Source organism: Mustelus asterias, chromosome 7 (assembly GCF_964213995.1).
Source record: "Mustelus asterias chromosome 7, sMusAst1.hap1.1, whole genome shotgun sequence".
Classification (NCBI taxonomy): Eukaryota; Metazoa; Chordata; class Chondrichthyes; order Carcharhiniformes; family Triakidae; genus Mustelus; species Mustelus asterias.
Window position 1 is genome coordinate 123,701,494 of NC_135807.1, and position 26,065 is coordinate 123,727,558.

Here is a 26,065-nt window from a genome sequence, read left to right on the forward strand (position 1 = left end):
ATAAATATTTCAATGGAACCAAGAGTTCATTTTCCATCCTGATTACTGAACATAATGACCACCTGATCTGTCTTAACTGTTTGTTTTTCCCTGACCCCTGAAAGAACAATCCCAATTTGTGGGATGTGGGCTTCCCTGGCTAGGTCAGCATTTATTGCCCATCTCTAATTGCCCTTGAGAAGATGGTGGTGAGCCGCCATCTTGAACCTCTGCGGTCTCTCCTGGTCATAAAGGCCCATTATGGGTTTAATGCCTACATGGCATGGATTGCGGCTGTGCTAAATTGGCTCTTAGTATCAAGGGGGTTTGCAGGGTAAATACATGGGGTTATGGGGATAGGGCCTGGGTGGGATTGTGGTTGGTGCAGACTCGATAGGCTGAACGGCCCCCTTCTGCACTGTAGGGATTCCATGATTCTACCTTAACTCTGTGTCCTCTGGTAATAGAGTCATAGAGGTTTACCACATGGAAACAGGCCCTTCGGCCCAACTTGTTCATGGTGCCCTTTTCTTTAAAACCCCTAAATCAGTGCCAATTGCCGCATTTGACCCACATCCCTCTATACCCATCTTACCCATGTAACTAACTAAATGCATTTTAAAAGACAAAATTGTACCCGCCTCTACTACCATCGCTGGCAGCTTGTTCCAGGCACTCACCACCCTCTGTGTGAAAAAATTGCCCCTCTGGACCCTTTTGTATCTCTCCCCTCTCACCTTAAACCTATGCCCTCTAGTTTTAGACTCCACCAGCTTTGGGAAAAGATATTGACTATCTCGCTGATCTGTGCCCCTCATTATTTTATAGTCCTGCCCTGGTTCAATCTGCCAAAATGCATCACCTCCCATTTATCTAAATTAAACTGTAACAATTCCTCCCTGACTGCTTTATCAAACCTCTTCACTATTTTGAACACTAAACAAAACCAGCTTCTTCCTCGTTCACTTTGGGATAAATATATCTAAAACATTTTTGAACTGATGAATTCTGCTGAGTGTATTTGTATCTCATTTATCCAAATTCCAAAGGGATTTGTAATTCTGGTGATTTGGTTATCATCAAATCGTGATTCAGTTTAAAATGAAAATCAACTCTGACGATGACCTCTGCTATCTGTTCCGATGAAAGGTCACAGACCTGAAGTATTAACACTGGCCGGAATTCTCCGATCCCGTACTGTTGTTGCCAGCGAGAACGGAGAATTTGGTGTTCGGTCAAATCTCCATTCACTGCAGCGGGACTGGAGAATGCCAGCCGCGGGCGAGGTCGGAGAATTCTGGCTATCATTTCTCTCTCCACAGAAGCTACCTGAGCCGCTGGGAATTTCCAGCATTTTCTGTTTTTATTCCCCAGCCTCTGCTGTATTTTGCTGCTGTAAGTTTAAAATGGGTCTGTGGATTTTCATTATTCTTTTAAAAATATTTTCAGCCACAACATACCATCCCAGATGTGTTCATTTGGATGCTGACCGGCAACAAGAGAATTGCATATGTACGGATCCCAGCGAAAGACATCCTGTATTCCGAGAAGCAGGATGAAACAGGAAAACACTGCGGGAAGATTCAGTCCCTATTTCTTAAAGTAAATCATTGTTTTGCTATAGAAATGTCTCAAACTTGCATTGCTCCTTAAAAGGAAGAGAAGCCGTAGTTCTCTTCATTCCTCTTGCTGTGCATTCTTTTTCCTTCATAGAGTGGGCATCCTCTCTCTCAGCTGTTGGTATTCTGTTGATGCCATTTGGTATATGGCCAAACTTTGGCAAGTGTACAAGTGCAAGTTGACAGACTTAAATGATAATGTTTTGTTCCCCCCCGCCCACTCCACCGCACCCCAGTGTTGGAAGGTTCCTGATATCCACCTGGAGCAGTCCAAGATGGACCCGGGAGCATAGGAACAGGATTAGGCCATTCAGCCCCTCCGGTCAGTTCCACCATGCAATTTGATCTTGGTTGATCTGCACCTCAGCTTCACTTGTCCATCTTTGCTCCATAACATCAAAATCAGCAACAATTTGTATTTACAGGTATATAGTTGCTCTGTGAGAGGCCAGGGGAGGGCAGATGTTCATCATGGAGGCGGGAATCGGAAGTTGGGAACTTTCACGATGACCCGAGAATGCTTGTCCTAGCAATGTTGGCCAACGAGAGTTCCATCGGGGTGAAGGCTGAAATGCTAAAGTGGCCAGATTATAACTGCCATCTCAGTTCACAAAGACACCGGTCCAATCCTTCACCCTCTGTGTGATAGGCCCCCCAACCCTCAAACCCTAACCCTTCAACCTCACACCACCTTTCATGTCCTCCCCTCACCCGTTATCTTCCTCATCACCCTTACCCCACAACACCAGCCTCCCTCACCCCCTTATCCCCCTCAATCCTCCAAACCCCCTCAGCTATGCCTTGCCCCATCACCCTTTACTTCTCTCATGCTCTCAAACTCCTGTTACACCCCTCACTACATTAGCCCCCTCACCCTGCCTTACACCCATCAGCTGCCCATTACCCCCACATCCCCTTGACACTGTCAACCCCCTCACCATCCTTACCCCCTCTCAATTCCCCCAGCCCATAAAGCTCTTTAGAAGAGTCATAAGGATTTGAAACATTAACATCTTTCTCTCTACACAGATGCAGCCTGAGGTGCTGGGCCGGATTTTCCGACCTTGCCCACAGTTAGGATTCTCCGGTCCCGTTGCAGTAAACGGAGATTTGGCTGAGTGCCAGATTCTCCATTCTCGCTGGCAGTGGTGAACAGTCGGAGAATTCTGGCCGCTGGGTTTTTCCAGCATTTCATTTCAGATTTTCAGCATGTGCAGTATTTTGCTTTTATTTCTAAGTTTCGTGACAGCTGTCCGCTGGAGTGATTTACGTCACCAGTCAAAACCCACCTGCACCAAAACTCTGCAATGCCCAATTCTGCAATCGTGCCGGCAATTTGAAGACAGCAACATGTGGACTCCCAGCCCACTCCCTTTCCTGCATCATGGAAAACTACCGGTTCCAGAAATGGAAGCAGTGACCCGGGTCACAAAAACAATTTTCGAATCCTGCCTGTCGCACATCGTCCCCATGTCAGGATGAGAAAACCCAGCCCCAAATGTCCGAATCCTGTTCCTATCCTTTGATATCCATACCTAACCAAATTTGTTGACCTCTGTTGACCCCAAAGCCTTTTGGAGAAGAGAGTTGTCAATATTTACTGCTCTTTCTGAGGAACATGTTTTGTGGGAGGAACTGTAACCATGTCTGGCAACACCATTGGCACCGAAACTTTGTACCTCTTCCTCTCCAGTATGAGAAAAATAATTCTCAATGACTTGGGCAGCAATGGGCGGTGCGGTGGCACAGTGGTTAGCACTGCTGCCTCACAGCGCCAGGGACCCGGGTTCAATTACAGCACCGGGTGACTGTGTGGAGTTTGCACGTTCTCCCCGTGTCTGTGTGAGTTTCCTCCGGGTGCTCCAGTTTTATCCCACAGTCCAAAGATGTGCAGGTTAGGTGGATTGGCCATGTTAAATTGCCACTTAGTGTCCAAAGATGTGCAGATTAGGGGGATTGGTGTGGTAAATGTGTGGAGTTACGGGGATAGGGCAGGGGTTGGGCCTGGGTAAGATGCTCTGTCGGAGAGCTGGTGCAGACATGATGGGCTGAATGGCCTCCTCCGGCACTATAGAGATTCTATGACTTTGCCTACTGCCTTTGAACGATGGAATTCTGGAACTTTTGATATCCCTCTAATATGAATCTTCACTCTCAACCGGAAGTAATCCTGGTATACTATTATTTTGTGCTTTAATTAGTGTTTCAATGTAATGTTGAAATTCAGAAGTAAAAAGAATGTTGTATTTCACTGGTAATTGGAATTCTCCCATTTCCCCCACCTACCCGTTAACCAGCAGTTTTGACTTACCGGCATCATCCATTCCCCCTGCGTGCCGGATAACAGAAATTTTCCTGTCATTTATTTCAGATGATGGGGGCTGTATTGAATCTTAGGCCTTTGCTCACTAAGAAATAGGTTAAAGGGTCTCCCAAATCATCTAATTCAAGCCCTTAAGAGCCAGCAAAAAAAAAAGAGAATTAGTAACATTAATCTGTGCCTGAATTCAAATGCCAGTGACAAGTATGTCATAAAAACTAGAAGCAGGAGTAGGCCATTCAGCCCTTCAAACCAGTCCCACCATTTACTATGATCATGGCTGATCATCAAATTCAATATCCTGGGCTGGGATTCTCCCAAAAACTCTGTCGAATTTGCATGAAAACTGGAGTAAATCCTACTGTTTATGTCAGTGGGACTTCAGAGGAGAATCTCCCACACTCTGTGCACTGCAGAGTGCACTAGCGTGATTCACCCCAGAATTCAGGGAATGGGCCCTATTCTTGCTGGAGAAGCCGGCAGCATAGCGCTGAGCGGCACCACTGTGCATGCGCCGATCTGTTAGCGCAGAGTTTGGTGTATGTGCAGTGGCCCCTGTCTGCTGGCCTCCTGATTGCTGGCCGCTTGATCGCTGGCCAGCCCCGCGACCCCCGCGACCCCCGCATCGCCAGCTGTGTGAACCCCCCCCCCCACGGCCCAATCGTTGGCCAGCCCCAAGACCCCCGCAACGCCAGCTGTGCGATTGCCCTGCAGCCTGATTGCTGGGCACCCTTGTGACCTCTGCAACGCCGGCTCTCTTATCCCCCCCCCCACCATGGCCTGATCACTGGCCCCCCCGAACATTCCTGGGCCAGCCCCAACCCCTCCTCCTAGCCTATCCCGATCTCCAGCAACTCCCCCCATTTCCCCCACCCCCCCGACAGTCCCAACCACCCCGCACACCCCCCGCCCCCCGATCCCAGGCCCGCCCAGCGAGCTGCCCCCCTCACCCAGATGGCCAGCCCCGATTGCTGCCCCCCCTCCCTCCCCCGCTGATCCCAACTACAAAGTGGCAGCGGGACCGCCCCCATGCCCACCAATCGGTCCATCACATCACACCCCCCAATTGCCCCAATCGCTGGACTCCCTCCCTCTGCTCATGATCTCAAAGTGCAGAGTGGCAGCAGGACCTCCCAACCCCACCGATCCCCCCAGAGGCCCCACCCCCATCAGGCCTGCCCCTATTAGGCCCTGCCCTCTTGACACTGCCATATGCCCGGTGGGCAGTGCCAAGGTACTTCCTGGGCATAGGTACTTTACCCTTTGCCAGAGGGCCCAGGCTGACACTGCCAAGTTGCCAATGCCCAGGGGGCACACCCACAGCACCCAACCATCTGGGGGGCCCCGATTGCCCCCCTGCACTCTTGCGGGATCAGGCTGCCAGCTCCCTGAAAGTGGGGAGCTACTGTAAACCCCACTGGAGTTAATACTCCTGGTGGGTGGGGAGAGGCTAGCGGGCCCTGAGATTTCAGTCCCGGGCCTGCTAATAGCATTTAAATCACATTTAAATCAGAATGTAATAAATTATGTAGCTCCACGCCTATTTCCGACATGGAGCTGATGGTGCCAGATATCCGGAGCGGGGAGAAGTGCTGAGGGCCAGATGCCCAACACGGATCCCATGGATTGGGTGCCACCTAAATTTCCTGGCCCGCTGCGCTAAAACGTTAGCACAGCGGGATGGCAGAATCACCCCCCCCAATCTCCCTTTCTCCCAATATCCCTCAATCCCTTTTGCCTCAAGAGCGACATCTAATTTCTTCTTGAAATCACGCAATGTTTTGGCCTCAATTACTTTCTGTGGTAGCAAATTCCATGCATTCACCACCCTGTGGGTGAAGAAATTTCTCCTCACCTCAGTTCTAAAACGTTTACCCCTTATCCTCAAACTATGACCCCTAGTTCTGGACTCCCCCACCATCGGGAACATTCTTTCTGAAAATATCCTGTCTTATCCTGTTAAAATTTTATAAGTTTCTATGCGATCCCCTCTCACTCTTCTAAACTCCAGTGAATATAATCCTAACTGACTTAGTCTCTCCTCATATGTCAATGCTATTTTATATCTCCTTCTCCCACTCAACCCTAAGGGACTAAGTTCAGTGATTGATTTAAACTCTTTATTGTGATCCGTTTTGTGATCTGTTTTGATAATAAATCATAAGAATCAGATCATCCATGATCTTATTAAATGACTGAACAGGCTTGAGGGGCCGAATGGCCTACTCCTGCTCTTAATTCGTATGTTCGTAGGTATTCTTGCATTAATGGCAATTATTTTTTAATATGTGTATCCCTTAAGCTGCCAGGAAGACGTGTCATTGGCTGGACCGTACAAGCAAAAATGGATATTTACCTATGGTTGGGTTCAACCAGACACATGGACACTATTTTGGAAAACTTACCCTATGGATTTGAGCTGGAATTTCCAATAAGAGGCATTGGGTGCCAGATTTCTCCACCTCTCAATATTCTTTATAAAGGTGGGTGCCACAGGTCAACAGATTCTAATTAGATTCTCCGACCTCACCTGCAGCTGGGATTCTCCAGTCCTGCTGCTGTTTTACATAGAAACATACATAGAAACTAGATGCAGGAGTAGGCAATTCAACCCTTCGAGCCTGCTCCGCCACTCATTATTATCATGGCTGATCATCAAATCCAATATCCTGATTCCCCCCTTCCCCTTTTGACCCCTTTAGCCCCTAGAGCTATATCTAATTCCTTCTTGAAATCACACAATGGTTTGGCCTCAAATACTTTCTGTGGTGGTGAATTCCACACATTCACCACCCTCTGGGTAAAGAAATTTCTCCTCACCTTAGTCCTAAAAGGTTTACCCCTTATCCTCAAACTATGACCCCTAGTTCTGGACGCCCCCACTATTGGGAACATTCTTTCTGAGCCTAAACTGTTGGATCTTGTCAGAATTTTATAAGTTTCTGTGAGATCCCCTCTCACTCTTCTAAACTCCCGTGAATACAATCCTAACCGACTTAGTCTCTCCTTGTACGTCAGTCCCAGCATCTCAGGAACCAGCCTGGCAAACCATCGCTGTACTTCCTCTATAGCAAGGACATCCTTCCTCAGATAAGGACACTAAAACTGCACACAATACTCCAGCTGTGGCCTCACCAACGCCTTATACAATTGCAGCAAAGCATCCCTATCTCTATACTCAAATCTTCTCGCTATGAAGACCAACGTGCCATTTGCCTTCTTTACTGCTTGCTGTACTCCGCACTTACTTTCAGCGACTGAAGCACGAGGACTCCAAGGTCTCGCTGAGTATCCATCTCTCTCAATTTACACCCATTTAATTAATAATCTGCCTTCCTATTTTTGCTCCCAAAATGGATGACCTCACATTTATCTACATTATACTGCATCTGCCATTTTGAACCAGGGATTTGAACCAGGGTCCCCAAACATTAGCTGAGTTTCTGATTTAGCACTCTAGTAATAATACCACTAGGTCATTACCTCCCCATCGCTGGGGTCTGAACACGTCCCCCACGGGACAATATTGTATACTTCCCTCCAGTCTGAAACACAATCATTTACCACGACACTCTGCTTGCTGTCTCCTGGTTGATTTCATATTCACACTTTCACTGACCCTTTAACTCTGTGGTCTTAAATTTTGTTGACAAGTCTATTCTGTGGCACTTTAACAAATGCCTTTCGAAGTCTAGGCATCAATCAACCCTCACCGTCACTTCGTCAAATAATGCAACCAAATTAACAAATTGACTTTCCTTTATTCACCCATATTTTTCCAAATGACAATTAACTTTGTCTCAGATTATTGTCTCTACCAGGCATCCAGCTTTTAATGTTCAGGATTGTAAAGGAACTGTTAACACTTTAAGAATTGTTAAAGGGGCAGGCGCAATGGTTAGCACTGCTGCCTCAAATGCCAGGGACCCGGTTTCAATTCCCGGCTTGTGCTATTGTCTGTGTGGAGTCTGCACATTCTCCCCGTGTCTGCGTGGGTTTCCTACAGGTGCTCCACTTTCCTCCCACAGTCCAAAAGACGTGCTGATTAGGTGCATTGGCCATGCTAAATTCTCTCTCAGTGTACCCGAACAGGCGCCGCAGTGTGGCAACCAGGGGATTTTCACAGTAACTTCACTGCAGTGTTAATGTAAGCCCACTTGTGACACTAATAAATAAACCTTTAAAAGTTCTGTCAGAAAAGAAAGAGTAATGTGCTTCAGATGAAGCAGGGTTAGAACACAGGAGATCATTGCTCTAGGGCAAAACAGGTGCAATTTCGTCTCCATTCTAAAGTTGTGTATTCACCTTCATTTTAATGTAATAGTTCGTTGTGATACTATCAATATTCAGTCAGCAATGACCCACAGACCCACTACAGACTGGAATGGAGATACTACAAACCGATCCCAGCTGGAATGGAGACCAAATCCTGTGCAGTTGGCACCAATCTGATCTACGCCATCCCCCCCAAGGCAAACCAGCCCCCCCCAAGAGGTTGTTGTGGCAACACACACTTACGCGCATGTTAGAACCTGGCGCTATGGATAGTGATGGAAGCAGCTTCAATTTCTTTCCAGCACATGACTCTCAGCTGCCATTGGTGTGTGTTGGAAGGATCTACAAGTTGATACGCAACCTGTTTGACCGCATTATGGACGCACCTTCCTTGGCAACCAAGTCCTGGGGTGGGACTCGAACCCAGAGTGTCTGGCTCAGAGGCAGGGACGCCACCCACTGCGCCACATGACCACCAGGGATGCAATTAGACAAATTATGGCGGCTGTTTCCAACACAAGGCAGGCGTAAAAAATTGTAATTGGAAGAAGTTGGCATAAAAGTACGACAAAGGATTTAACAGAGGAATGTTATTTAGACAGCAAATGTGGGCAGATGGATTATAAATTGCTAACTAAATGAGCAAATTATAGTTGAATATCCTTTTATCCCTACATCCACAAACCAAACACATCCAAAAACCAATCATTTTTTGAACAGACCCTCATGTGAGCCAACACGAACACCACTGACCTTTAACACAGGAAGTCTGTGACCTGAGCCCACACGAACTTCCCTGCCTGGGTCTGATCTTACTGTGGGAAGTCTGTGTGGGAAGGTTTGTCCGCATTGTTTACAGCCAGACATCTGAATCACACCTAGCGATTTTTGTGGTTACTTATTGCTTTTGTGCTTTTATTCCACGGTGAATGGGTCAAAAAGACTATCAGATACCCAAATGGGAAACAATGGGGAAAGGTGAGGGAAGCATCATTTGTTAGCAATTGCTAAAAAATTGGAGGTGATGCAGAAACTTGACCATCATGTGTTGGTGAGGCAATTGAGCAAGGAATTTGGAATGGTTAAGTAAACTTATATTACAGGTGTCGTAAGTGTCAACGTATAAGGAGTAGGGTGTGTAAGAGTTGACAAATGGAGAAACAATATTTGTAGGAGTTGGTGTAGTATAGAACATTGGGGCGACCTGATTGAAGTGTACCATATTATGAGGGGCATGGACAGAGTGGATAAGGAATAGCTGTTCCCCTTAGTTGAAGGGTCAGTCACGAAGAGAGATAGGTTCAAGATGAGGGGCAGGAAGTTTAGGAGGGAATATGAGGAAGAACATTTTTACCCAGAGGGTGGTGACGGTCTGAAATGCGCTCCCTGAGATGATGGAAGAGGCAGGTTGCCTCACATCCTTTAAAGAGTAGATGAGCACTTGGCACATCAGAACATTCGAGGCTTTGGGCCAAGTGCTGGTAAATGGGATTGGGTGGGAGGTTAGGTGTTTCTTGCATATTGGTGCAGACTTGATGGGCCGAAGGGCCTCTTCTGCGCTGTATGATTCTATAGCTAGGCTAGGCTTAGGCTATTGTAATGTAACTATGTATAGGCCTAGCAAATATACAATAAATCCAAAAACTGAAAATATCTGAACACCAAAACGCAATTGGCCCCAAGGGTTTTGGAGAAAGGATACTTGATCTGTTATTTACTGAGTGGCGTACTCTTCTGTGAATACAATGGAATGAACAAATATTTCAGTTAATGGAGGTAGCTGTCGGCCAAACCTAATTATTGTGTGATTGCATGGGGTCTGGTGTAGTATCGTCTTCACTGACTGCTCTCAGCTGGATTTATAGAAGAAAGTTGCCTTTAGGGACTTTAAAGTATCTGTGAGCCAATACATATCCTGCTTGATCGAGCTCTTCCTCCCAGTTAATGAATATAATTAATGTCCTTTCCTGAAAACTTCAACAGCCCATTTGTGGCATCGGAAGCCAGAGTCAGAATCACTTCACTTCTAACCACACATTTCCACACATGGATACAGGCCAAAAGTTCATCTGTTCAAAACAGAATCAGACAAGATTATGTCTGACCCATGGGAACTTGCTCCCACTGTGACCTGAGTATTCATTAAGGAATGGATAAAGTTGCAAAACAAAAATCAGCCGCTTTTGAAAAGCCGAAAGAAAGAACCTTTCACAATGACTTCATTCAAAGGAACTTACATTTGGGAAACATTTACAACACTAGCTAAAAAGACAAGGGGGATAATTCCATCAGTGTAGAACGTGATCCCATTTCTTTAACTAACTCTGATCAGTATTGCTAACAACTGATTACGAACTAATTAAATGTTGTGTTTCTAATCACTGGGGGGGATTTTCCTGCCGCGCTCGCCCCAAAACTGGATAATCCTGTCCAAGGTCAACGGACCTCTGCATGGTCCACTCCCCGTCCACTACGATTCCTGTGGCGGACAGGACAGGAAACTTCCCCAACTGGGCCCTATTTTACCATTTTAATTCTAAGTGCTGGGCGGACTTGAAACTGGGAATGTTTCAGATCCAACTTTTAGACCCATTCTCAGGCGCCCCCATTCGCACTCTGCCTGAAAAAATAGCAAGAAGTTTAACAACACCAGGTTAAAGTCCAACAGGTTTATTTGGTAGCAAAAGCCACAAGCTTTCGGAGCCTTAAGCTCCTTCTTCAGGTGAGTGGGAATTCTGTTCAGGGCATATAAAGACACAAACTCAATTTACAGAATAATGGTTGGAATGCGAATACTTACAGCTAATCAAGTCTTAAAGGTACAAACAATGTGAGTGGAGAGAGCATTAAGACAGGTTACAGAGATGTGTATTGTCTCCAGACAGGACAGCCAGTGAGACTCTGCAAGTCCAGGTAAGCTGTGGGGATTGTGTCGTGAAGGCCTCCTTGGAGAACGCTTACCTGAATGTCAGAGGCAGAATGCCCGTGACTGCTGATGTGCTCCCCAACAGGAAGAGAACAGTCTTGCCTGGTGATTACACGCGACGGCGCAGAGTCGCTGAGCAGAAACTGATAGCCAAGTTCCGCACACATGAGGACGGCCTCAACCGGGATATTGGGTTCATGTCACACTATCTGTAATCCCCACAGCTTGCCTGGACTTGCAGAGTCTCACTGGCTGTCCTGTCTGGAGACAATACACATCTCTGTAACCTGTCTTAATGCTCTCTCCACTCACATTGTTTGCACCTTTAAGACTTGATTAGCTGTAAGTATTCACATTCCAACCATTATTCTGTAAATTGAGTTTGTGTCTTTATATGCCCTGTTTGCCAACAGAATTCCCACTCACCTGAAGAAGGAGCTTAAGGCTCCGAAAGCTTGTGGCTTTTGCTACCAAGTAAACCTGTTGAACTTTAACCTGGTGTTGTTAAACTTCTTACTGTGTTTACCCCAGTCCAACGCCGGCATCTCCACATCATGAAAAAATAGCAGCGATTCTGAATTGCGCTGGCTGCAGAAGCCTGTGGGTGGGGCTTAATGCATCCGAAATCCTGCAGCTCCAATCGGCGCCTCCAACTGCGCATGCTGGCTCCCCTGCCACTTCGCTCCCGGGCCAGATAATGCCTCCCCCTGGCCCCCACAGACACTGCCCCAGCTCCCCCAACATTACTGACCCCCTTATCCCGCTATTCCCCCCGCCACCAGACCGATCGCGGGCTCCTCCCCCCCTTCCCCTTCACTGATCACAGGCAGAGTGGCAGCGGACCCCCCCCCCCCCCCCCCCCCACAACTGATGTCAAGCAGAGGACCGTTGGACGCTCGGCACTCACCCCTTCACGAGCTGGAGCGCCCGAATCAGACTTTTGTGGAGCATGTCTGTTTCGTAACGATTCTGGATGGGCGAATGCGGTGGTAAAGGGGGAAGTGCCGGTAAGGTTGGGCGTGCAGCCCATTAAGTCAATGTAAATGCATGCAAATGCATTTAAATGGCCGTTGCGCCGTTTCGGGCGTGGGCCCGATTGCGGCCATTTTGGGGCCTTGGTAAAGGGGGAACCGGCGCGGAGGCGGGCGTGGATCGTGCTACTCGCCTCACGCCAGACTTTACCAAGTTTGCGAGCCCGAAAACAGGCGCCACCTGATGGTAAAATTGAGTCCACTGTTTCTAGAGCTTTAACAGTGAATTTCTTCTTTTGAACAGATCACCATATATTTCAGCTGAGGTGCCACATGTACCAGGCAAGAGGTCTTCTAGCCGCTGACAATAGTGGTCTTTCGGATCCCTTTGCCAAAGTGACATTTGTTTCACATTGTCAGACCACGAAGGTAAAAATGATACGTTAATGTGACCATAGCGACGTAACCATTGGAGTCATAGATTAACTTCTCTAATGATCATAACATGTAGATCATCTGATCCCCTCAGTTTGCCAAGAAACGGTGGGTGAGATTCTCCAGCCTCCCAGCCATAGAGGTTAGAGATTTACAGCCTGGAAACAGGCCCTTCAGCCCAACTTGTCCATGCCACCCTTTTTTTTTAAACCCCTAAGCTCGTCCCAATTGCCTGCATTTGGCCCATATCCCTCTATACCCATCTTACCCATGTAACTGTCTGAATGCTTGTTCCAGACACTCACCACCCTCTGTTTGAAAAAATTGCTCCCCTGGACACTTTTGTATCTCTCCCCTCTCACCTTAAACCTATGCCCTCTAGTTTTAGACTCCTCTACCTTTGGGAAAAGATATTGACAATCTACCTGATCTATGCCCCTCATTATTTTGTAGACCTCTATGAGATCACCCCTCCGCCTTCTACGCTCCAGAGAAAAAAGTCCCAGTCAATCCAGCCTCTCCTTTTAACTCAAACCACCAAATCCCGGTAGCATCCTTAGTAAATCTTTTCTGCACTCTTTCTAGTTTAATAATATCCTTTCTATAATAGGGTGACCAGAACTGTACACAGTATTCCAAGTGTGGCCTTACCAATGTCTTGTACAACTTCAACAAGACGTCCCAACTCCTGTATTCAATGTTCTGATCAATGAAACCAAGCATGCTGAATGCCTTCTTCACCATTCTGTCCACCTGTGACTCCACTTTCAAGGAGCTATGAACATGTACCCCTAGATCTCTTTGTTCTGTAACTCTTCCCAACGCCCTACCATTAACTGAGTAAGTCCTGCCCTGGTTCAATCTACCAAAATGCATCACCTCACATTTATCTAAATTGAATTCCATCTGCCATTTGTCAGCCCACTGGCCCAATTGATCAAGATCTCGTTGCAATCCGAGATAACCTTCCTCACTGTCCACTATGCCACCAATCTTGGTGTCATCTGCAAGCTTACTAACCATGCCTCCTATATTCTCATCCAAATCATTAATGTAAATAACAAATATATTAGTCTGGGAGGTGGGAGGTGGCGCGATGTTTGTTAGCAGCAGGATTCTCCGGTCCCACCGCTGTCAATGGAAATTCACGTTGACATCACCCCATGCCGGTGGGAAACCCGCAGGCGGGGTTGCGCTGCCGGCGGGACTGGAGAATCCCATCGCTATGAACAGCCGGAGAATTCCGTTACGGTTAGGTTATGGTTAGGATTTCCAAATGGTTATGTGCATTGACCCGGACAGGCGCCGAAGTGTGGCGACTAGGGGAATTTCGCAGTAACTCAGTAACTTCATTGCAGTATTAATGTAACCCTTATTTGTGACTGATAAATAAACTTTACTTTAATTCCGGCCCTTATTTTTAAGTAACATGATTAGATTTTTCTCCTGCATTTGGTGTTACAGGCCAATCCGTTGTCCATACAGAAATGTGAATAGCAAGCATTAGTTTGTTTTATGATAAAGATTAGTGATAATGCAGCATGGGTATAAAATAGCGTATTTAAATTATTGGCTGAAATATGACCTTGGGAAGGCTGATCACTGCTCTTTATGCGGACACACAATTTTCTTTCGATATCGATGAATCATTTTTGACAAGATATTTTTTCATTGTATTATTTGTGCTTTGGAACTGCACAGTTAGTCAACATTGCAGTGTTCCTTTCCCAGGACATGTTTCTCAACATTAGTAACTCGAAACGGAGTCTGTCAAAGCTCCGCTCGGATGGAGCATGCATATCATTGGCTTTTCTTACCTGCTTGCGATTCTTACTTGCACTAAATTTCATTCGTCATCGTTTTGTCCACATACAGATTTTGTCCAATTTATTTTGTAATTTTTGGATGCTTTTTGCTGTTCCATTGATCTTCCTACTTCAATATCCTCTCCAAATTTAGCCATTTTACATGGATTTTCTGAAACCAGGTCTCCAGTACAAATTAGGAACAGTCGTGGTCCCAGACAGTGCTGGGGCAATTGGTCAATATTCTCCTCCTCTCCCCATCCCACTCCAACATAACTCCTTTAACAAGTGCTTATTATTCCCAATGCTTTCTGACCATTCCTAACATTAATCCTGAATATTCTCAGTTTTGAGTTTAACAAATAACCTTTGCCTGAGACTTTATTAAAAGTCTTTGAGAGGTTATGGGGCTTTGGGTCATAGGGTTATCATGCCTACTTCCTCAAAGTTCACAGAATCCCTATATTGCTGAAGAAGCCATTTGGCCCATCAAATCTGCACCGACTCTCTGACAGAGCATCTTACTCTCTCTCCAAATGGATGATCCATCCCCTCTAGAGGTCCCTAGCTTCACAGATGTTAGTCTTCTGCCAATTCAATTTACTCCATGTGATGCCAAGAAGTGGTTGATACTGCAAAGTCAGGACAATCCAACAACAGTCCTGAAGATTTGTGCTCCAGAACTAGTTGTGCCCTTAAACAAACTGTTCCAACGCAGCTACAACACTGGTATCTACCTGGTAATGTTGAAAATTGACCAGGTATGGCCCGTCCACAAAAAGCAGAACAAATTCAATTACCGCCCCTTTGGTCTACAGCAAAGTGATGGGAGAAATCTATTGCCATGGTGGGATTTGAACGCATGTCCACAGAGCATTAGCCTGGGCCTCTGGTTTACTAGTCTTGATGTGGAGATGCCAGAGTTGGACTGGGGTGGGCACAGTAAGAAGTCTCACAACACCAGGCTTATTTGGTATCACGAGCTTTCAGAGCACTGCCCCTTCATCAGGTGAGTTTACTAGTCTGACAGCTTAAGCACTATGCCACCTTTTAGTTCATATTGTCCCTCCTCAAATAAACCACTTTATGCATCATTGAATTCATCTGCCACGTATCTGCCTATTTCGCCAATCTGCCCTTGTCCTGCAGGCTGGAAGGGGTTTGCACTGTATTGACTGGGCTGAGGCAAGGAGGGAAATTGGTCAAATTACATTGCTTTTAAAAATAAAAAATGTCCAGTTCAGGCATTTACATGTTGTGTAAATTGTGGTAATATTTATTTAAAGAATGAGAATTGTACTAAAGTCAAAATAATTTGACAAGAAGGTGATGGTGAAAAGCCTAGTCATGATGTGTCCTTTCTCTTTTGATTCTTGACAGGTTATCATACAGACTTTGTCCCCAACGTGGAACCAAATGCTTCAGTTTGATAATATTCACCTGCATGGTGAAGCAATGGAAATACGTGAGGCTCCCCCACTTGTAGTTATTGAAGTTTATGATGAAGATGCTGTTGTGAGTATAAAATATTAATCTGTCTGTTTGATGGGAAGGACAGCTATTAGCATGGCTGGAATTCCCTTCTTAATACCGAATGGTGTTCTTACAATATATGGGCCGGAATTTTATCACCCCACTTACCACGGGAATCATAGCGGGCGAAGCGCGGACCATGGAAAGCAAGGTCGAGTGGGATTTTACAGTTTCAGGATGAGTGAGGCCATAAAATCCTGCCCAGGGATTCCAGCTTTTCAAGAAGGCAGCACATTATCACCTTCTCAAGAGCTATTAGAAACATAGAAATTAGAAGCAGGCCATTTGGCCCTGCGAGCCTGCTCCACCATTCATTCTGACCATGGCAGATCATCAATTTCAATATCCTGATCCTGCCTTCCCTCCATATCCTTTGATCCCTTTAGCCCCAAGAGCTATATCTAATTTCTTCTTGAAATCACGCAATGTTTTGGCCTCAACTACTTTCTGTGGCAGTGAATCCCACACATTCATCACTCTCTTGGTGAAGACAATTCTCCTCATCTCAGGCCTAAATGGTTTACCCCTTATCCTCAAACTATGACCCCTACTTCTGGACTCCGCCACCATCAGGAACACCTTTTCTGAATCTACCCTGTTCACACTGGCGGGATCTTCTGGTTCTGCCGAATGCTCATCCCTGCCAGCTATGTGGGGTGGATTCAATGGGAAATCCCATTGACAGCGGCAGGGCCAGAAGATCCCATTGCCGGCAGACAGCGGGCCACCTCCCGCTGCTTGGAAACACGCCGTATAGAGTCATAGGCTGGGATTTTCTGGTCCTGTCCATGGCCGTTGTGAGTGGGATGGAAAATTCAGAGACGCAACCAAACATGCATTAATGACGGGACTGGAAAATCCTGGCCCTACGATCATTAAAGAAAATGCACAGAAGGAAGACATTCAGCCCATTGGGATAATGCTGGCATTCTGTGGAACCATCCAATCAGTTGCTACCCCACTCTATCCCTGTAAGTTAATTCCTCTCAAACACCTATCCAATTTCCCTTTGAAATCGTTCATCGTCTCTGCTCATGGACAGTGAGTTCCAAGTCACTGCGTAAGAAGAATTATTTCTTGCGTTACCCCAGACCCAGATCTTAAATCTGCGGCCTCCAGACCTTTAACCATCAGCTAATGGGAATGGCTTAGCTTTATCTCCTTCGTCTTAACATGTCCAAATCAGGTACAGCTCTATTAAATCTTCCTTCAATCTCCTTTATTCCAAGAAAACTAACCCCAGCTTCTCCAGTTTCACCTTGTGGCTTAAATCCCTCATCCCTGGAACCATTCTGATAAGTCTCCTCTGCACCCTCTCAATATTCCTTGGCATTGGTTGTTGAAGTGGTGAATATTGGGTGTCATAGAATGGAAGAGTCACAGAATCTCTACGGTAGGGAGGCCATTCAGCCCATCGAGTCTGTACCGACCACAATCCCACCTCGGCCCTTTCCTGTAATCCCGCACATTTACCTGCTAATCCCCCTGACACTAGGACCAATTTAGCATGGCCAATCAACCTAACCCGCTCATCTCTGGACTGTGGGAGGAAACCGGAGCACCCGAAGGAAACCCACCAGACACAGGGAGAATGTGTAAACTCCACATAGACAGTAACCTGGAATTGAACCTGGGTCCCTGGCACTATGAAGCAGCAGTGCTAACCACTGTGCCACCATGCTGCCCTACCACTGTGCCACCGTGCCGCCCTACCACTGTCACCATGCCGCCCTGGGTGGCTGTGAATAATCTCCACATGACCCAAACCATGGGGACACCTATCTACTGCATTGCCCTGCAGTCTAGGGTTTACAATCTTCATTTATTACTGACTCCTAATTGTGAAATGCGATGCATTTCAGCAATCGAGCAAACATTGCTGTTTCTCTGCAACTAACATGTTTATTTGATTCAGCTGCAAGTACCTAAATGTTGGTTTGGTTTTATCATGCACTCAGCTGAGAAACTGAAACAGGGAATATCTCCCACTCCTGGAGCTCTGATTGTGATTTTGAATTGTGACTTGTTCTTTTGCGACAATATAAAAGTTGGTTTTCCACTACTGTCTTTTCGCTTTCATCCTGTTTAACTAACACAGCCGAAAGTTGTGTTTCATCAAGATGTCTCTCAGTGATGCCTCTTCTTTCATGCCTTTGTTTCAGGGTAAAGCAGAATACATTGGCAGCACTGTTGCTCTGCCGGTTGTGAGATTGGCCGGGCAGGAATACTTCCCTCCTGAGCTTCAATATCACCCAATGTATTGTGGCGGCATGCCTGCGGGTGAGCTCCTTGTAGCCTTTGAACTTCTGCAGGTAAGGATGTATTGGGGTCAGGTTTCACATTATCTTGCTGAACTCCTTAAACATAAATTATTTCAATGATGGTAGTGAAGGTAGGAGTCTTCATCGCTGATAGATAAGAACATAGGAATTAGGAGTAGAAGTGGGCAAATTCAGCCCTTTGAGCCTGCTCCGCCATTCAATAAGATCATGGCTGATCTCTCCCTGGTCTCAAACCTCCCCACCTGTTCCCCATATCCCTTTAACCCGTTTTATATTAGAAATATATCCATCTCCTTGAAACCATTCAACGATTCAGACTCCACCGCGCTATGGGGCAGCGAGTTCCACAAATTCACCCCCCTCTGCGAGAAGTAGCTCCTCCTCATCTCAGTTTTAAATCTACCGCCTCTCAACCTATAACCTGTGACCTCTTGTTCTAGATTTCCCCACCAGGGGAAACATTTTGTCGACATTTACTTTATCAATCCCTTTTAAAACTGTCTGTGTGGAGTTTGCACATTCTCCTCGTGTCTGCGTGGGTTTCCTCCGGGTGCTCCGGTTTCCTCCCACACTCCAAAGATGTGCGGGTTAGGTTGATTGGCCATGCTAAAATTGCCCCTTAGTGTCCTGGGATGTGTAGATTAGAGGGATTAGCGGGTAAACTATGTAGGGATATGGGGGGAGGGCCTGGGTGGGATTGTGGTCGGTGCAGACTCGATGGGCCGAATGGCCTCTTTCTGTCCTGTAGGGTTTCTATGGTTTCTAAAACTTCATATACCCCGATCAGATCCCCTCTCATCCTTCCAAACTCCAGTGAGTACAAGGCCAAACTTTTTAATCTCTCCTCATACATCAAACCCTTCATTCCCGGAATCAATGTGGTGAACCTCCTGATTTGTAGAGATGTTCAAAATCGTAAGGGGGGCTGGACAGAGTGGATAGGACGAAACTGTTCCCGCTCGTAAAAGGATCAAGAACGGGAGGGCACAGATTTAAAGTGATTTGCAAAAGAAGCAAATGTGATGTGAGGAAAAATACTTTATCACACAGTGAGTGGCTTCAGGCCTGGAATGCACTGCCTCGGAGTGTAATGGAGGCAGGTTCAGTCGAGACATTCAGTAGTGCATTAGATGATTATTTGAATGGAAACAATGTGCAGGGGTACAGGGAAAAGGCAGGGAAATGGCGCTAAGTCACGATGCCTGTTTGGAGAGCCAGTGCAGGCACGATGGGCCAAATGGCCTCCTCCTTAGCCAGAACAATTGTGTGATCTTGTAATATAGTGGATGTTGATGTAGATGGTCAATAATGGTGTACCGCAGCGGGGGGGGGAGACATTCTTACCGAGGCTGATTTCTGAGAGAAGAAGCGGGCAGTGCTGTGAGCAACTATCTATATGGTCTGTTCCTTTCATAGGAATATATAATCACCTATTAAAGTTGATCTGCACATACATATTTTAAAACAGTCTTTGTGCGTTCCCTTTCACCAAAGGAGAGCTCAAAAATGTGTTTGTTCTGAGGCAGAGTTACCACTGGTACGTCAGCAAAACTCCGTCAGAGTAACTCTGCCAAGAATCAACTTGGATTTCCTCCAGTGCACAATGTGACATGTTCATATTTGATAGGCTGACTACAGGGGGAGCAGGGTCCTGTATTGCTGTTCTTTTTTCCTTATTCATTTTATGGGATGTGGGTGTCGTTGGCTGGGCCTGCATTTATTACCCGTCCCTAAACTCCCTCCATTTCAGAGGGCAGTTGAGAGTCAACCACATTGCTGTGGGTCTGGAGTCACATGTAGGCCAGACCAGGTAAGGACGGCAGATTTCCTTCCCTAAAGGACATTAGTGAATCAGATGGGTTTTTACAACAATCGACAATAGTTTCATGGTTATCATTAGACTTCTAATTCCAGATTTTACATTGAATTCAAATTTCACCATCTGCCATGGGCGGGATTTGAACCCGGGTCCCTGGATCTTGTCCTGGTCTCTGGATTACGAGTCCAGTGACAATACCACTATGCCACTGCCTCCCCTGAAGGCCAAGGCAGCCAGCCTGGATTTCCATAACAATTCAAGGTCAATGGGATGTCAGAGAGTGCTGCTTTTTCAGACACCAAGATCAAAACTCCCACGGTTCCTCAGCTGAGGTGTAACTATCTCAAGTCCATTCAAAGAGAACATTGTTTTCTTTAGTTATGAGGGAAGGAGGCCAATAAAAGGCAAAGACATGGAGGCGGGACTTTCTACCCTCCCCCCACCCCTCATGAAGCCTGTTCTTAGGTGGAAGAGGTGGCTTGCCATTGGCCTCTGATGGGATATTCTGGTTCCATCAATGTCTATGGCATTATGTGTGGCCCACCTGTCCCACCATGGGGGAAGGGGGGTGGTTGGTGGGATTGCCATGGGAAAGACTGGAAAATCCCACCCAATGTTCCTCACCTAAATGAAGCAAAGACTTCTGAAACTTGGAATTCATTCCAAATGATATGATCATTTTTTTATTCATTCATGGAACATGGGCATCACCAACTGATCAGCATTTATTGCCCATCTCTAGTTGCCTGAGGGCAGTTGAGAATCAACCACATTGCTGTGGCTCTGGAGTCACATGTAGGCCAGACCAGGTAAGGACAGCAGATTTCCTTCTCCAAAGGGATATTAGTGAACCAGATGGGTTTTTCCGACAATCGATAATAGTTTCATGGTCATCAGTAGATTCCTAATTCCAGATATTTGTTATTGAATTCATGTTCCACCGCCTGCCGTGGCAGGATTCGAACCCGGATCTCCAGAAGATTAGCTAAGTTTCTGGATTAATTGTCTAGCTATAATACCACTCAGCCATCACCTCCCTCCTACTAACTTTGGGTGAAAATCATGGACAAGAAAATGTCACCTTCCATCTCCCAAGGCTCCTGTGATAAATTAGTGGTCCTGCTTCAGAAGTGCTGTTTTAAGATGTGTTGGAAGCTAAGTGTGCAAAGGTGCACAGGAGTAGGCATCTATGTGAGACTGAACTGTAAGAGAGTTGTCGGTAAGATGCTTGTGTGGCTGATGGAGTGTATTCAGAATTATTTGGGCCTGCACATAGGACTGTCAAAATAATCTTAAAATGGGAGTACAGGGGGGTGGGGGTGGGGTGCTTGGCAGTTCTTGAGGAAACTCAATGTCAAAGAAGTTACACAGGATTCTGGTGACAAGAATAATTTGTCAATGGGCTGGGGTCTTCAGTCAGCTGAAGGCCTCCCTCATGAGGTGTACCTGCAGTGATCAGACAACTTCCAGGCCAGGGACAGCCTTCCGAAGCTTTGCTGAGGAGACGTGGTGGGGGGATTAGCCACCTCTCATCTCTGTGATTATCCTTTCAATTTTCCTCATATCTCTCCTCCTAAAAACAGAAGAACAGGTGAGCGTTTAAGAGAGATCCCATTGATACCCAAGATCCAACCCGTAATTTTAAAACTTAAATAAAAAACTTTTCAAATAATCACAAGAAAATTGTTATTTTAAAAGTGTAATAAGTCTTTGGAGGCAGAAGTCCCTTCACCAAAACCCCTTTACTTACAATTCCAACCACAGTACACAGAGTGCGAGCAGTCAGCAGTCTATCTTCAGGAGTGCCAGAGGAACTGACACTCCCAGTTAAATACAAGGAAAAGACCCCCTGATTTGCCCATCAATTGACTCCTTAATCAGGGAGTCCATATTCCAATAGGCCAGCCTCAATGACCTGATTGAAGTCATTACAAAAATAAATGAAATTTTAAGAAGAAAAAACCTTGAGTTGAAAAATAAACCTTGAAAACTGTTTAAAAACTTATCTCCAGGTTACTCTGAGTCCCTTGTGGCCTTCAACTGTGGTATACATCTGGTCCAACACAAACAAGTCCCACTGCCTGTTCTGTAGTTGTCTTGAACACAGCTGGGAATAGTAGAAGGAAAGACAGTCCTACCAAAAAATGTTGCCCATCTGCCATCGTGTTCAGACAAAAACGACACTCCCCAGTGTGGGAATGGGGAAGCAGCCTTATCCTTCACTGCCTTATTTTCCTCTGTTCCCCCAGTCAGTCTGTCGTGTCAGGCTGGATTGCTGACTGAGCTTTTAATTAATGTTTTGCTCCAGCCTTAAAGTTACAAAGTCAGTGCTCAGAATGGAGCGGGCAAACCCCAATCCATTCCTTGCTTGCTCCAAAAACCAAATTGAAAATCCAATTGAATCCTATTCATGGTCCCCACAAGAGAGACCAGCAAGATTTAAAAAATTTTATTAGTGTCACAAGTAGGCTTACATTAACACTGCAATGAAATTATTGTGAAAATCCTCTAGTCGCCGCACTCTGGCGCCTGTTCGGGTACACTGAGGGAGAATTTAGCATGGCCAATGCCCCTAACCAGTACGTCTTTCGGACTCCGAGCTGACAAGATAAGGTATTGCACCCCATCTTGAGCTTGATCTGACGCTTGATCTTAGACAAAAGACTGAGAAGTGATACTGGGTTTGTGGCTTTGAACTTAGAACTAGATAATTGTCCCTAACAGTGAGTGATTGATGGCACCTGTAGTATCAGACTGTGAGGACTCATCACTAAATATCATCAGGTGTAAAAGTAAATCGTTCATCTTGTTGATTAAACATAATATCAAATTATAATAATACCAAAGACGTGGAGCTGAGGATAAGGGAGATAATGAGGTTGATGTAAGAGTGTGTGTAATACCATAATACCAAAAAACAGCTCCTCAGCAAAGAGAATCTACACCTCAAAATACTGCACACCTGATTATTCTGTGGTTATTTGAGTTATCTGCGATAAACCTCGGGCCATTTGAAAGTAAATATTCTCTGATATTATACATAACTCATGGAGTGTGGAATTTAGAATGCAAATCTAAATTCCCATCAGAAATGGGCATCCTGCCCCTCAAAATATAAAAGGTGGAACGGGAGCTTTGAAAGATTCAGGACCCCAAGACAACATTAAAATCTGGAGCCAGAAATACACTGTTAGACCAAGACCGGGGAACCTGTTGAAGGAGCTGCATTCCAAATCAAAAGGATTCAGTATTGGAGCGAAATGGTTTTTTCAGTTGAGTTGAACTCAGACTGATTTTTCAATTGCATTTTAATTTACTTTAATAAGACGTTTAATGCTAAACCAAAGGCTGCTAGAAACAGTCCAGATTCATAGAATCCTATAGTGCAGAAGGAGTCCATTTGGCCCATCGAGTCTGCGCTGACTACAATCCCACCCAGACCCTATCCCCGTAACCCCATGCATTTACCCTATCTAGTCCCCCTGAAACTAAGAGGCAATTTAGCATGGCCAATCCACCTAACTGGCACATCTTTGGACCCTCCCCCCTGCTTAGATTGTCCATTAGGAAGGTGTTAGCTGAGGGAAGGGATTGGTCAGAACAAAGACAGATGAAACAAGCCGAGAAGAAATGGCACGGTGGCACAGTCGTTAGCACTGCTGGCGCACAGCGCCAAGGACCCGGGTTCAATTCTAGCCTTGGGTGACTGTCTGTGCGGCGTTTGCACATTCTCCCCATGTCTGCATGGGTGTCCTCCGGGTGCTCCGGTTTCCTCCCACAGTCCAAAGATGTGCAGGTTAGGTGGATTGGCCATCCTAAATTGCTCCTTAGGGTCCCAAGATGTCTAGGTTAGGGGGATTAGCAGAGGGGATTCCAAAGATAGGACGGCTTGTAGGCTTGGGTGGGATACTCTTTGGGAGGGTTGGTGCAGACTCAATGGGCCAAATGGCCTCCTTCTGCACTGTAGGGGATTCTAAAACCAAGCTGGGTGAAGAGGTGGAGTTCGGGATAGGGGAGATAATGAGGTTGAATATAAGAGTGTGTGTAATCTTTATCTTTTGCTTTCTAAATTATGTGCTTTCAGATTCCTGAATCAGGGGTTGGAGACCTTCCCCCTGTTGATGAACCGGATGGAAATCAGATCTTACCAGTGCCAGTCAACATCCGTCCTGTGCTAAGTAACTACAGAGTGGAGGTACAGTTTGTCTGCAGCCTAAGCTAGATGCTCTGTGTTGTATTGTTTCTGAGGGAACTTTCAGATCTGACAAAAAGGTTAATTATGATCTCTTTCCTTGCAAACGATCCTCTCTGCTTTAAGTCTGCCTAATCCTGACACTTGTGTTGAGGTGTGGGAAATGCTACACTCAGACTGTAGCTTGTACTGGAGGCAGTCCAGAGGCCAGCTTCTCTCCAGTTTCCTCTGGAGAGGAAAACTCTGAACAGTGCCATCCCGTTTAAATCGAGAAGAAAGCAAAGCACGATATTGAAATGGGAAAGCAGCACAAAACGCTGGAAATACTCGGCAGTGTCTGTGGAGAGAGAATTGGAATTGATGGGCTGGACTTAACAGAGTGCCACACTCTGCACCCCACCAACACTCTACCCTACACCCCCAATCCCGTTTATTGCCCCGCAGCCAATAAATGCTGAGAGCATCCTGAAACAGGCCCTCCTGCCCCTTTCTTGGGAGGAAGTCCCAACTGAGAGAGCTGCCGGCGAATTCGATGACCAACAATTCTCTTGACACAACAGCGCCAACCAGGAGCGGTGGCCACTGTTGAAGCTACAACTAGTCCAAATGAAGAGGAGTCTGAACTCCCAGGTAAGTCGGGGAGGGTGGTGGGGGGAGGTGTCACCGGGCCCGGGCTCCACCCCCTCTTAAACAGTGTAAAATCATCTCTTTTCTCCCTCTCTAGCTCAGTGGAAGAGTCATACGGACTCAAAATATGCTGCCAGACCGGCTGAGTTTTTCCAGCATCTTCTATTTTACTGCAAAGACCCTCCCTTTCTTGGCGCTAACCCGCGCAACCAAAACTACCGGGTTCCAGCATGGCATTTTCCTACCCTGTGTGTCAAGTACCAGTGGTTGTGGGATGGGGCACCTAAGTAGTCACTAATGGGTCACCTACGGGCCTCAATTGGTCCCAGGATGGTGGGCCACCCAACGACTCCCCCAGTATAATTGTAAGGGGGCAGGGGCAGGCTGGTAGCTCACAGGCATGGGACCCACTGGATTTTACACTCCCGCCCCACCTTCAAAGCAACCAATGAAGGAGCGTAAAATCCAACCCAACATTACAGGTCTGTGACTCTTTATCAGAAGTGGGAAAGGTTAGGGATGTATTCAAGTGGAAGGCAGGCAAGATGAAATGACAAAAGAGATGATGCTGCAGGAAAGAACTCACACTTACATAGTGCCATTCATGTCCCCAAGTCATCCAAAGTGTTTCATAGCCAGTGAGTGACATCAAGTGTTTTCTCTGTCAATTATGGGGTATAGCAGCCAGTGAGGTCCCACAAACAATGAGATACACCATCAGATCATCTCTCTCTGCTGCAGTGATTCAGGAAATCAATATTGGCCAGGATAGGGGTGGCACGGTGGCACAGTGGTTAGCACTGCTGCCTCACAGCACCAGGGACCCGGGTTCGATTCCCGGCTTGGGTCACTGTCTGTGTGGAATTTGCACATTCTCCCTGTGTCTGCTCAGGTTTCCTCCGGGTGCTCCAGTTTCCCTCCTTACTCCAAAGATGTGCGGGTTAGGTGCATTGGCCATGTTAAATTGCCCCTTAGCGTCAGGTGGACTAGCAGAGTAAATACATGGGGTTATGGAGCTAGGACCTGGGTGGGATTGTGGTTGGTGCAGACTCGATGGGCCGAATAGCCTCCTTCTGCACTGTAGGGATTCTATGATTTTACTCACTGCTCTCTTGGTCCTACAGCAATCCAGCCACAACTCACCTCACGATAGTGCCACCATCTTACAGAATCCAGCACATGCATGGATTCTTTGGTTGGAGATGTAGCTGAGATGCTCACCATTTTCCACATTGGTTGGAATATTTTAAAATGTCATTGTTGACTTCAATTGATTTTGAAA

General features: G+C 46.3%; 1 protein-coding gene across 1 annotated transcript in view; it reads left to right on the top strand.

The window, feature by feature from the left end:
* fer1l6 (fer-1 like family member 6) overlaps positions 1–26,065 on the top strand; it is a 193,476-nt gene that overhangs the window by 91,853 nt on the left and 75,558 nt on the right. Inside the window, exons 18-23 of the mRNA XM_078215513.1 lie at positions 1,429–1,581; positions 6,221–6,401; positions 12,395–12,519; positions 15,711–15,845; positions 18,026–18,175; positions 24,049–24,159. Coding sequence (XP_078071639.1) covers positions 1,429–1,581; positions 6,221–6,401; positions 12,395–12,519; positions 15,711–15,845; positions 18,026–18,175; positions 24,049–24,159 — 855 coding nt within the window. The remainder of the gene's footprint in view (positions 1–1,428; positions 1,582–6,220; positions 6,402–12,394; positions 12,520–15,710; positions 15,846–18,025; positions 18,176–24,048; positions 24,160–26,065) is intronic.